Source organism: Pteronotus mesoamericanus, unplaced genomic scaffold (assembly GCF_021234165.1).
Source record: "Pteronotus mesoamericanus isolate MK-2021 breed Mesoamerican mustached bat unplaced genomic scaffold, CSHL_Meso_final scaffold_85, whole genome shotgun sequence".
Lineage (NCBI taxonomy): Eukaryota > Metazoa > Chordata > Mammalia > Chiroptera > Mormoopidae > Pteronotus > Pteronotus mesoamericanus.
The window spans coordinates 35,027,613-35,041,869 of record NW_026555329.1 but is presented as its reverse complement, the minus strand read 5'-3'; the positions used below and the strand labels follow the sequence as shown (position 1 = coordinate 35,041,869).

The following is a 14,257-nucleotide window of genomic DNA, read 5'->3' as shown; positions in this document are numbered from 1 at the left end:
TAAAGTGAGGTCTATACTGTGTTAGCAAGCATTCAGGTAATGAAGGTCACAGTATACATTCTATGAAAATAGAAAGATCACAAAAGTTAGTGAACACAGCAAATCATAAACTAGTTTCTGAGTCTGCAAGATTGTCAGTAGAGAAGACTTCCAAATGCAAGGCTTTTGCTGTAATGAAATTAAGCAGCAACAACCTGATAGATCCTTTTTTTCTGCAGTTTAAATATCTCTGGTGATGTCATCCCTTAATCAAGTAAATTCTGTATGGCTGTAGTTCCAAGTCAAAGGATGAAAGAAAAAAATGAAACAAGAGCTTGGAAGAAAACTAAAAAAATTAGGATTTAATTCAGTTTGTGGGTGACAATGGACACTGTCATTTCCACTGAAACACAATTTCTCTCCCTAAAATTACCCTCATTTTATCAGAGACTGAATTAAGTTCAGTTTCAATTTGGCCTGATCATTTGCATAAACACAACAAGAATAATGGATCTTTTAGGTTCTTTGAAATCTGCTTCTCTGGAATTTCAGATTGAGCTTTAGTCAGCCCCTTAGGGCACAAAACAGAAGCCAAGCTACATAGTTGTCATCTGGCTTTGCCTATAATACCTATAGGCTTGGGTAGATTCCTCAAGTTACTGAGGTCTCCAAAATGTCGAGGTTCCTTCCTTGCCATCTTTCAGGAAAGGAGCCTTCGTTCCTTACCTAGAAAGACTGTTATGAACCATGTGACCAAGCAAGGTACCAAGGTATTTCTGCAGTGGGCTCTTACTGGCTTCAAAAGTCAATCTTAATTCCTTACGGCTTTCTGGTGACATCCAGAGTCCAGGCATGACTCTCAGTCATGACATTCCAGACAAAGACTTGGTTATTAAAGCCACAATTGAAAACTGATTCTACTGAAGAAAACAGATTCTTCTTGGATTTATGCAAACACACATATTGCCCTGAAAATAATACTTGCTCATTAAGAGTTGCCAAATTTTGGAGGGATTAGGTAGGGAGAAAAATATAAATGCTTCAATATTGGTAATGAGGATATAATTAACTTATCATATTGCTCTAGGGAAAAAAAAACAAGTTTCCTTATATCTGGTAAACAAAAAGATTTTAAATTAGCAATATTTTGAATAAAGTCATAAGAATAATAATTATCTTCAGTTCATTCAGTCCCATATAACCAATTTTTGTTTGTCTTGATTATTTGCAAGTATGTCCAAGAATCCAGGTAGGAAACATACCACATGTAATATACAGATGAACACATATCACATAAAGACCATACACACAAAGAATGAATATATAAAGACTGTACACATAGTTTGGACTGATTTTTTGTAGAGAAGGCACAAGATTTTTCTAATTTGCTTTTGACAACTTTGAAGTAGGTTCGTAAAGGGGAGGGAAGGTCATAAATACTAAGCAAAAAGACCTGTTAAGACTCTCAATGAAAGAGCTTCAAGGACTGTTAACAAAAAGTGGAAATAAAGAAATTCTCAGTCCCAATCCAAGAAATCAAGCAGCAGGAAAGAGGCTGCGTGGCGCTGCTTTGGCCCCTTAGTAAGATCAGAAACCCAGGGACAGAAGATAAATGTTCCAGATAGAGGACTGGGAGTTATAGTCCACACCAGCAAAGAAATAGAAAAATATGGATGTTTACCCTGTGCCTGAGGGTGACCTTAACCCACACAGATAGGGGGCTCATACTACAGGAGCAGAGAGAAAAAGCCTGTTCCAAATCCATTCACCCATTTTTGAATTTTTTTTTGTCCATCTAGGTACATTTTTCCAGTTTATAGATGGCATATAACTTAGGGTCATCTTCTAGAGCCATAAAGCCTTAGGTACATGGATCCACTGTCTATTTCCCTTGGGAATAGTAAAACAGATCCAGCTGCAAGATAGTATTAAAATTAATGGTGCCATTGACTGGCCAAGCCTCTCCATCGCCCACTATATATTGGGACCAGGCTGTGTAACAAAAAAAGATTAGCCTTTTATTTTTGAGGGACTCAGGGTCAAATTTCTCACAGTTGATGAGTATGTATCGAAAAAGGGGACTCTTGAGGCACTGTGGACTGGTGCCCTACCTACGGAGAAATAGACACGTAGCAAGCTGAGAGTTAGAGATATCCCTTTAAGTCCTGGGCTGTTTTAGGCCATTGTGAGTGGAGCAGATACCCTGCTAAGCTGCCCCTGAGGCTCTCAGGGGAGTTAACAGTGAGGAAAAGATGGTTAGCAAACGTTCAGTCAGTCTCAAGATTAGCTTTCTCATGGGATGTTCCTTTGAAATTATTTTCCCATTTGGTGAAGTATCTGGTTTATTGGTATAAATGCATTTCACGCCGCTGAAAAAAGATAGTTGGGCATCATCAGTTTCAAAAGTCTCATCCTACTAGCTGACTCAGGGCAGAACTGATTGGTAAAAAACATATGTTGCCCCCATAACATTTACTAGTTGGGAGGGAATGGGTTCTGATTTAAAAACAGGCATTGGATAATTATTTCTGTCATTGGTACAGAAGCTTACTTTGAGGGAGGGTGACAGTTGTCAGGGGAAAAGCTGGGAATTAGGTAAATAAACTGAAGGGATTAAGAATTACAAATTGGTAATGACAAAATACAGTATTAGTATTATCCTGAATTGGAAACTTGGTTTCTAATTTCTACTCATCTTGACTTATTCAGATATTTTTACAATTACTATTAGGTTTATTTTGTGGACCATTTTGTTCTTGTATATTGGCTGAGTTGTAAAGTTTTGACCGCTATTTCCTTGTGGATTCTTATCACTCAGTTCTTTTTTCCCCCTAAAAAATGAGAATGAAAATTAAGAACTACTGAAAGAAAGGGAAGAATTTCCAATGATTTCTAAGACTTTATTAGCCCTAGAAATTTCAGATCAACATCTGGCATTTCAGAAGAATGCTAGAGAGTAGATACTACAATTGGCAGATGCGGAACATGGGGATATGGTGGGCCAATTAAGGGATTTAAGTATCCATGGATTTTGGTATACACTGGGGGCCTAAAACCAGTCGCTTGTGGACTCTGGGGAACAACTGTAATTTCCCCAATTAAAGAAGAGGAAAATGAGGCTCGGAAAGATCTATACTAACAAGAAGTTATTAGAAATGGAATTACAGCTCAGGTCTGCCAGATTCCAAAGACTGCTGTTTTCTGTTATCCTATCAGCTCCAGAGTGTTTGCCATCTAATTCTTGCCTCTAGATTTCTTTATACCCACTCTTTTAGCTGAATATAACTCTAATAATTATTTACCTTGCAGGTAAAATTTGATGGAGGAACTCAAGAGTTGAACAATTTTAGTTTTAAGTAATAGTTAATAAGTTTAGTAATGAATACATGTAAAAAGTGATTGTTTTAGAAACTGAAGTTATGACCCACCCTGACTTCAGGAGACCACAGGCAATTCCGCTTTGTGCCCCAGGTGCACTGCAAGCCATCAAGATGGTATCTGAGCTATTGTGCTCCAAGCAGAGACATGCCACCCAGGACACAGATAAAGAATCACTGTTCAGTTGATGAAGGGAAGCTAGGGAAAGTGCCAAACTGCATCTTTTATCTTCTTTAACTTTTTCCTGAGTTCCAAATCCCTTACATACACTTTTTCCTCCTTATAAAAAAAAAGGTGGCTTGAAATGAAATGTAAGACCGTCTTTTAGGGTACATAACCCACCATCTTCTTAGATCACCAGCCATCTGAATAAAGCATCCATAAAGATTCAATCCCTGTCTCTACTTATTGGTTCTGGTGGTGAAAGGTAGCACAAACACCAACTTTTCTGGTTTCAGAATTTCATTAGTGCTAACTTCAAGAAAACCAAATTCTGTTATCAGGAATTTGAATACTACTAAGCTCTTAAATTGGCATGCTAAATTTTTGTAAAGAATATTTGGTTGTAATGCCATTTTTTTTTCCAACAAGATGTAACACATCCATATATCAGGGACTGAAATGCATACAAAGTAAACTGCTACGGGTAAAATAGCTCCATATGTATACAACATTTGAATAAAGGCTAAGGAAAAGAAAAAACCTTTGACTCTGGAATTTCTTGCAGGCATTCTGCAAAGGCTCACTGATCTTGGAACACCTGGATGTCTCTTATTGCTCCCAGCTATCAGATGAGTTTATTAGAGTGCTGGCATATTACTGCTTGAACCTCACATCTCTCAGCATTGCTGGCTGTCCAAAGGTATGTGCAGAAGCCAGAGCTCAAAATGTTGAACTGAAGCACTGTCAAAGAACTCAGGCAAGGGAGCAGTCAGGCTTGGACTCACCATAGGACTTACTTTTCTTTGCCATGTCTGAGGTACTCATTACACTTTTTCTTCTTTCCCCAAATTGGAAACAGCTTTATGATTTCATTTGAGTGAAAGTAGAATTATCAAAAAGTTAAAAACAATGCTCACAAAAATACAAAAATGTATCAAAGATTTATTTAATTTATTAATGATAGAACCAACAAAATGGTAAAGCCTGTTCATAGAGTATTTGGTCGAACTGAGCACTTATAGGAACTGAAGGAAGAATGTTGAAATATGGTTATAGGGTTAGACCAAAAATTGGTTAATGACTTATAAGGTAAAAAAAAACCTATAACTTTTATCCATAACCAATCCATAACCAAATCTATAACAAATTATTTTTGTCTAGTAGAAACTATAACTCCCCTGGACAAAAATATAACAAGTTATAGCATATAACTTGTTATTCCCTTAGTTTGGGCCCTAATAGTAAATAGTATGTCAAACAAAAGCATAGTTCCATATAGAATTCCTCAGGTGAGCATGTTAATGTTCCAAGATGACTTCAAGTGTTTCACAATTTCTTTTGGCATCTGTTTATAAAAGAACTATGTACTCATTGTAAAATATTTGTACTACATATAAAAGCATAAAGAACAGAGTAAAAATTCCTTGTCACACCACCATCCAGACATAACCATTGTTGATATTTTATACTTATTTTTGTAGAATTTTTTCTATATACAGAGGTTAGAATTATAGAAGGTTTCTATTTTGTCTTCTTTTTTAAAAAAAAGAATAGAATCATATTTTCCAAAATACATTGTAACCTACTTTTTTTTCTTAATATACTATGGGCATATCTCTATGTCAAGAAATAGAGATTTGTGCATCTGGATTAATATGGCAGACTCAATATACATATAGAGTTTGTATATTGAAAAGCTACCATGACTGCAGAAGAAGGGTGAAGAGACAAGAGCAACAAAACGTGGTAGCTTGAAAAGAGATGGACTACTTTAGCAGATGTGAGACAGCTTGGAATCCTAAGTCAACAGTAGAGACAGCTGAAAATAAAATTGACTTACACCAGAGTCTCCAAGCTTGACAGCACAGTGTACCTCTGGAGCTGAGTTAAGAGAGTGGCCAAAATAAGGGAGATGGGTTAAAAGTTCTGGAGAAATAAATAGATCTTCAGATCTCTTCCCCTATTCCACACCTCTGGACAATTGCACCTCCCCACCCTCACCAGAAGATTGGGGATGTATTTCTTAGAATCAGATATATCAATCTTGGCATTATTGATATTTTGGATGAGACAATTCTTTGTAGTGGGTGGTTGTACGGGTAGTGTGTTTAACAGTACCCTTGTCCTCTGCCTACTATATGTCAGTATCTCCCAGCCCTGCTACACCTACAGTCATGACAATAAAAAATGTCTCCAGATATTGCTAAATGTTCTCTACTATCTGCTCTGCAGATAGCAAAACAGAGGGTTGCTGGTCTGGGAGACACCATGTATAACAGAGCAATTGGGTACAAAGTGAGAATGGAAATTAAGTGACTAAATGCTGGATTTAGAGACACTCAAGCACTTTTTCTACACAGCATCTAGAATCTGACTGCCAGATCTTTCCCTCCAGGCCGAAGATTGGACATCTCTTTTCTGGGGACTCTGACTATCCCCGGACAAAAGACCAAAAAATACTGACATTTGAAGTTTTCCCAACAAATAACCCAATTAGACCACTGAAGCTTAAAATAGAGAAGGCCTACCTTATGCACTCAGACCCTGTAATTAGTTTGTAGCCCTCCACTATTAATCTTGAGACACAAGACATAAGAGAAAGTCTCTAAAGTGGATAAAGACCATAAGAAATTTACAGGAAAAACTTGGTGGAAGCAAAGTATGCAGAGGAAAAAAAACTAAAAAAATCTTTTGAAAAAAATCCTCAGAAATTGCAAGATCGACAATGCCGTTATCTTCTATTTTATACACTGATGGGCTTCTCTTTACTAAAGCATTACCCAAATGCTCAAGATGCCCTGCATTCTAGCAAGTCTAAAAATTTAATTTCTCAGCTGTTTAGTTTGTGTGGTGAGTAGATTTAAGAGTGTGATGCTAGAACCTCCTAATTCCTCCGTCGTTAAGGAGGAAGAAGAGGTGGTGGGGAAAAAGATGTGGTAAATCATGCCAAAATTAATCTAGAGAGTTCACAGCAAAATTCTTTTTGTTTAATAATGTATTCATTTCAAACTAGGGAAGCCAGGTATCTTTCTGGTGAGCATCGCCTGGTTCTAGAAGTGAGCGGGGTCAAGAAACTCAGCACACTAACAGCACTGACCATGTGCCCTCTACAGCCTGAAAAGTCACAGCTCATAGGGGGCTGCTTTCACTGCACATGGACATGTGGACACCTGGGCCACTGGGAACTGCACTGGCTGTGAAGTGGGTGCCTGTGGAGACTGGGCTTTGTAGTGGATCCACCAATTAGGGAGGAAAGTAAAAGAATGAGAAAAGGAGATTCCAGTGAGAACAGGAATTGAGGCAGAGGATATTTTTGTTTTGTTTTAGTTTTTGATAAGGAGAAACTGAGGAGATTCTGTCTGTAAAATGGACACTGTGTGAAAACTAGAAACTAAGGATGATGTTACACAAATAAGATGTTGTGAGATGAATCACTCCACATCAAAGATCTAGGATAACAAAAAGGGAGTAAATTATTTCAGAACCTCAGTGTAAGGGAGAAGGGTTTAACTTTACCATCTATGCAGATTGATGAGTATCCTGATTCAGAAAATGAGGTGACCATAATTTGGGCCAATCTGAATACTCCTCACCTGAAACCGTAAGGCTGTAGTCGAGTCTAATATAGTCCACCTACATTTATTTTGATGAGCCATAAAACACCTTAGTGTCTGGCTCATAATTCTAGACTAGGTTTCCCACAAGCCCATGGGTCAATGTTGAATGGCCAGCCACATTATCCATCTCCTGGAAGGTCAGTTCTTCCTTGCAACTAGCTTACCTCCTGGATCAGTAAGTAGTACTCTGATCTTTATCTTACCCAGCACTAAAATGAGAATAACAAAATCGCTGCTCTACTGGGCTCAGATGAGGATCTTGTATTTGGGAGTTGAGAATGTAGCCAGTCATCTCTACCTCTAGTTCCCAGTCCCCATAAATCCCAACAGTATAACCTCAGTTACTGAATATCTTGAGCTTCTGATCTATAGGAAGTGATGGGCTCCCTTTCAGCTCCCCTAGTATCCATGAAGCCTAGCACTCTGAACTCCACCTGGACTGGACTTTTCTATGACCTCATTTTCTTTTCTGTCCTCTACAATTCTGAGGGCTTTTTTTTTTTTCAATGACATCAGATCCTCAGAGACACACAAAGTATGGCAGGAACGTCTAGATGCAGGCATATTGTGAGAATCAGTTGCAATGTTAAAAACCTTGATCCTGAGCATGTTCTGGAAAAAGCGCATGCTTAGACAATGACATCTATTTTTCCAAACTCAAAAAAGTATACATTTCAAAACTGAAGGGTTTTTCTGCATAATTCTCTCAACTTTATGTTAAAAACAAAAGTCAAGTCTCATGGCATATTTTAGAATGTTCAAACATTTAAAGTAAGAAATAAATCCAGTTGAAAAAAAATTCCTTTGGAGAGAGTAATCCAGTTGATTCTGCAGTCTCAGTTCAACCATAAATTCAAAAGCTTGATCTTGAGTAAGTAAAATAATCTAAGAAGTGGAGTTGAATTACTTGTGCAAAATATCTGGGCAAACTTTCAAGATATTGGAACACTCAGCAGAATTTCTCGGAGAGAGATTCATGTAGTCTCTGTGGCTTCTGCTCTTCTTCCTTTCCCTGCCGCAAACTGTCTGTCTCACTTGATCTTTCCCAGAACCATGTTACTTCACATGCAAACCATCAGCTATGTCCAGGCCCCTCCTGTTAGCAATCTGACTCTATCTACAGGTTAACTTCAGGGGATACATAAATATTTTAGTTTTGTAACATGTGATGTTACAATAATATTACTGCAACATTTAATAAGATATTTAAATTGATGTGACAGGTGTTATAAAGGACATTTTGATGAAGTTTCCCATTCAAACAAGGACTCTAAAAAGATCACAAACTCTGTTGGTGTCACTTGAAACATACATTTTATTGGTTTGAAAACAGTTAAATCACTAACTTGAGTTATAAACCTATTGATAGGGGAACTCAATAGATAAAGATTTTAGCTGTAGTCATAGTTGATAAGCTTCAGTGATTAATGTATGTGGGAAGCTGTTATTTCAGGTACTGGAATGCATGACCTAAGGGACTCCAGGAAGTTAACAAGTATTTCAGTTTTTGAGCCCCAGGGAGTCAGCAGGTGTCTGAGCCATTGTGTTGCGGGGGGCGGGGTTGGGGAGCATAGGAGGCTGCTGGACTGCAACTCTTGCCTGATTAACCTTTTCCCAAACCCCTTACCTAAACTTTCCTTTCCTATGAAAAGGTGGGCTTGAGACAAGACCTTAAGATGGTTTTCAGGGTACATAACTCATTGTCTTCTCAGATCTCCAGCACTTGAATAAAGTGCCCAGAAAGAGTCAATCCTTGTCTCTACTTATTGGTTCTGGTAGTGACAGCCCACACGAACACTGACTTTACTTTTCCAGTTTGACTATAGTGCGACAAGTGTCCTAATTCTATTTGTTAGGGATTAAATATTTGTGTCTCCTCACTGCCTCCCCCCCCCACAAATGTTTATGTCTTCCCACAATTCATATGTTGAAATCCTCATATCCAAAGTGGTAATATGAGCAAGTGAGGCTTTGGGGAAGAAATAAATAGGATGAAACCCCCATGATTGAATTAGTGTCCCTATAAGAATAGGAAGAAACCAGAGCTTGCTCTCTCTGCCATGTGAGGATACAGCAAGAAGGTAGCTATCTGCAAGCCAAGAAGATGGCCCTCACCAGACACTTAATCTGTTGGCACCTTGATTTTAGACTTCTCAGCCTCCAGAACTGTGAGAAACAGATGTCTATTCTTATAATTACCCAGTCTCTGGTATTTTGTTATAGCAGCCCAAACGGACATGTACACTATTCCTTTCGGGGATGAAGTTCATCAAAATAATCAGTACTTATTTTGGCTGTGTGTTCAGATTACTAACTCAGCAATGGAGATATTATCAGCAAAATGCCATTATCTGCACATTTTGGATATTTCTGGTTGCGTCCTGCTTACTGACGAAATGCTTGAGAACCTTCAGATAGGCTGCAAACAACTGCGGATCCTTAAGATGAAATACTGCAGACTTATTTCCAAGTAAGTATGCACCTAAATATAAAAAGTTTTGAGAACTACTTTCTGAGAAAACAGAATGTATGACTATGGCATTCATAATACATAGTGTCTTTCAGACTTAGGGAGTTTCATTTTATTTTTTGCCTAATTGAAGCCAACATTTTAAGCTGAACCAAGAGAAGCTCTGTCTAAAATCATCTATGTGGTTTTATATCCCTTCCTTGACCTCAGAGATGTCCAAATGATCACTAGCTCTTTCTCTACTTATCTCTCAAAAACGTACCATTCAGAGGGGTTTAGAAAATACTCAGATTAAACCAGTTCCCAGTTGAGTATAAATTACTAACAGTTATCCTAAACCCCATCACTCCCAAAGCTATTTGCTTGATAGTTGCTATTCATTTAAATAGGGATTTCCTATACCACCTAGAGCTTGGAGTAAGGTATTCTGATTTGACCATTATGGACCAAATGCCTGTTCCTTCAATTTGCAAAATGTTTCCAATGAAATAACCGCTGGTTCAATAAGCAATCTATAAAGGTAGAAGATCTAGGGTGTCTACCCTGTAAGTTTTTAAAATAAAGCAGTTATCTGCTCCATTGTTTAGTTTTTTCCTATTGAATGAGAATAAAAAATGTGCAAGTACTTTAACTGACCTGATGAAGTGAGCTGTGAAGCATTCAAAATGAGAAATCTTGACCAATCCCTGAAGATCAGATTCTTTTCTGCAGGCTGGCAAAATAAATAATATTATCAAAGTATAAAGTACATAATGTTCTCCAAGCATGTAGATTCCTCAGAGAACTTTCTCAGTTAAGCAACCCCAGCATGAGCTGAACCATGAAAACTGGCCACTTGAGGCCTGAGGAAGAAAACAGTTTCTGATCCAAGGCTATGTATTAAAATGAAATGAAAATGAAACAAAAACTACAACTTGTAAAATAGGTACTCCCTCTGAGCCCAGGCCTGCAGGACCAAAGAAGAGTTGAGACTCACCTCTTCCTGACAGGTCTGGAGAGGGCTGAACATGAATGTTATTTCCTAGGAGTCTCTGCCAACCTTGTCATATGATTAAACAGCCAAATTTGGGCAGATGGCAGTGAATGAATAAGGTAGTATACAAAAGACTTAAGTCTGTAATCCTCTGATTGTATTTTGCCAATCACTCTTTGGGAGGTAATATTTTGAACTCTAATAAGTAGGATTTTTTAAAAAAGATTTTATTTATTTAGCAAGAGGGGAAAGAAGGGAAAAAGAGAGGCAGAGAAACATCAATGTGTGGTTGCCTCTTGTGCACCTCCTACTGGGGGCCTGGCCCACAACCCAGGCATGTGCCCTGGCTGGGAGTTGAACAGGTGACCTTTAGGTTCCCATGCCAGCGCTCAGTCCACTGAGCCATACCAGCCAGGGCATAAGTGGGATTTTTAACTAAAATGAATAGAGACTTTCTGGCAAGGGTCTCTCTGAATCTAATCATGCTAAAGGATGTTAAAGTGTGATAAATGTGGTGTTTAGTCAAGAAGACCCTAGATATCTAGTACTATTCAAATCCTGCCTTTGATTACTCACTCCTATTGCAGGTCACTAGAAAAGAAATATGCAAAGAAAACAAAACAAGGCAAAGTAAGTTTTTTACTGCTAGCTGGGCTTGGCCACCAAAACCTAATGCAAAACTCTGTTTAACTAGCTGGATCTACAGAAATTTTTTTTTCCTTAAGTCAAAAGACCCCTTTTGTTTTCTACCGCCAAGCCTAGCTGCCCTATCAGCAAGAAGAGACTTGGAGTCTGACTTATCTGCACATCTCATTGTCTAAGGCCAAACACCTTAGTTTTCCTTATAGCTCCACCCCTGCTAGGTTCCAGCAGGAAAGATCTAGAATCTTCAGATTCTGTCTTTGTTTAACAGTGGAGAAGGCCAGGCTCCACAGCAGAGTGGCTTGGAGAGTCTCAGCATTTGGACTAGTAAGGCTCCACAAGCAAGTGTCTTGACTTTCAACATCTAGAACAGAGTGCTGTTTGTCAGTCAAGGAACTCCCAAGATAAGTTCTGGCCACATGCAGCTGTTTGGGGTCAGCTCTAGGGTCTGTACAGCAACTCCTTTCTCCACTTAGATCCTTGAGTGGAATTGGAAAAGCTGCAAGAACCAAGGTCATGATGATATCTAGTCCATACCTATTCTCACTCTAAAAGAGCAGTTGTTTGCGCTTTCCAGAGCAATGTGGGTCCCTCACCTGCAGGGGCTTTGTTTTGCCTGGGTGAAACCAAATATTTGGTAGTTGAGATACGTATTTTTCTTACTTGGTAAGAGGTTCAATGACACTGAGTCACAAAGTACTGGACCCCACACATTCAGATCCATTTGAATGTGAAAACATTGTATCATGTAGCCCTTAAAATCTAATTACAGCAATCAGAAGAAACTGGTCTATGGACAAATTCCCTCATACTCGGTAGAATCTGAAAATACTGTATCAGCTTTGCAAATCAAAGAGGTCTGCTCAGCCTATCCTTTCTGACCAGAGGAGTAGCAAACTTTTGGTCAGTGAACAAACTGGCTGTATTTCTTTGCAAGAGAGCTTCCAGCATCAGATAGGCGGTCATTCTGCCAACCCCAGAGCTTGAAGGAATTCCAGAAAGTGATTTCAGAAGCCCCATGTGGAGGAACAATAAAGCTTCCTTTAATTCAAGGAGGAAGAAGTAACAACTATGATTGTTACATGATGAGTAAAGAGATTCCTTGAAGGCCTTCTTTAGCAGTTGCTGGCAATTAAATTATTACCCAGGCACCCTGAGAGAATTGTGTTGCTAGGAAAGAAAACTCATTGAGTTCACCTTTCCCATTAATGGAAAGGTCTTTGTGGAAAGGCCTATGGGATCTGGAGTTATAATACTGACATATTGTTAGTATGAACAAATAATATCATTTAACAATTATTATTTGCCATGTACTGCACTAAATCCTATTTTGTTTATTATCCCATCTAATCCTCACAAATATCCTATTATCATAAAAATGAAGAAATTGGTTTAAACAGGTTAAATTGGTTTAAAAAGGTCATATTAAATACTAGGCAGCCATACTTTGTGCCTAGGTCTTAGTCATTACTATGCCCCCCCTTTTTTTTGGCATTAGATTCATGATTCTCAAGCTTTTTTAAAAAAATGAATTTATTGGGATGACACTAGTTAATAACTTATAAGATTCAAGTGTACACTTATTTTGTGTGTGTGGTTTTATTTGTTTACTTCTTACAGAGAGGGGAAGGGAGGGAGAAAGAGGGAGAGAAAAACTGATGTATTATTGCCTCTCACGCTCCCCCTTCTGGGGACCTGGCCCACAACCCAGGCATGTGCCCTGACTGGGAATCGAACCAGCGACCCTTTGGTTTGCAGGCCAGCACTCAATCCACTGAGCTACACCAGCCAGGGCTCAAGTATACAATTTGATAATGTATCGCCTATATATTGCATTGTGTGTTCACCACTTAATCAAGCCCATATATATATAATTGATTATGCTATTAGTTGTCCCATTTTTTTCCTCCTCTTTATTCCCCTCCACCCTGCACCTCACATCCCACCCCCAGCATTCCCCCTGCTTTAGTTCATGTCCATTGGTTGTACATATCAGTTCTTTGGCTTCTCCATTTCCTATACTATTCTTAACCTCCTCCTGCCTCTTTTGTGCCTACTATTTATGCTGCTTATTGCCTGTACCTTTTTCCCCATTCCACCCTTCCCCCTTCCCTCTGTTTTACTGTTTATAGTTTTTGATTTTCTTTTTCTTAGAGAAGTCTCTAACAATTCATATAATAAGGGCTTGGTGATGATGAACTCCTTTAACTTGACCTTATCTGGGAAGCACTTTATCTGCCCTTCCATTCTAAATGATACCTTTGCTGGATAGAGTAATCTTGGATGTAGGTCCTTGCTTTTCATGATTTTGGAAAGTCATGAAAAAGCTTTGGAAAGTTTTTTCCAGCCCCTTCTTGCCTGCAAGGTTTCTTTTGAGAAATCAGCTGATAGTCTTATAGGAACTCCTTTGTAGGTAACTGTCTCCTTTTCTCCTGCTGCTTTTAAGATTCTCTCCTTATCTTTAATCTTGGGTAACTTAATTATGATGTGCCTTGGTGTGTGCTTCCTTGGGTTCAACTTCTTTGGGACACTTTGAGCTTCCTAGATTTCCTTGGAAGTCTGTTTACTTGGCCAGATTGGGGAAGTTCTCCATTATTTTAAGTTTTCGATTTCTTGCTCTCCCTCTTCTCCTTCTTGCACCCCTATGATTCAGAAGTTGGAACATTTAAAATTGCCTCAGAGGTTCCTAAGCCTCTCCTCATGTTTTTGAATTCTTTTTCTTCATTCTGTTCTTGTTGAAGGTTTATGGCTTCCTTCTGCTCCAGATTGTTGAGTCCCAGTTTCCTTCCCCTTACTGCTGGTTCCCCGAATATTTTTCCATGTTTCACTTTGTATAGCCTTTACTTTTTGCTCCAATTTGTGACCATACCAATTCAGTGAGCATCCAGACTACCAGTGTTTTGAACTGTACATCTGATAGGTTGGCCATCTGTGCATCACTTAGTTCTATTTTTGAAGCTGTGATCTGTTCTTTCATTTGAGCCATTTCTTTGTCTCAGCGCACCTATTAAGTTTGAAGTGGTGGAGTCTTAGGTA

The 14,257-nt window shown here is 38.7% G+C and overlaps 1 protein-coding gene across 1 annotated transcript in view; it reads left to right on the top strand.

The window, feature by feature from the left end:
* Positions 1 to 14,257, top strand: part of FBXL13 (F-box and leucine rich repeat protein 13) — a 234,885-nt gene that overhangs the window by 216,223 nt on the left and 4,405 nt on the right. Inside the window, exons 16-17 of the mRNA XM_054564349.1 lie at positions 4,085 to 4,219; positions 9,443 to 9,606. Of these exons, the coding sequence (XP_054420324.1) occupies positions 4,085 to 4,219; positions 9,443 to 9,606 (299 nt within the window). The remainder of the gene's footprint in view (positions 1 to 4,084; positions 4,220 to 9,442; positions 9,607 to 14,257) is intronic.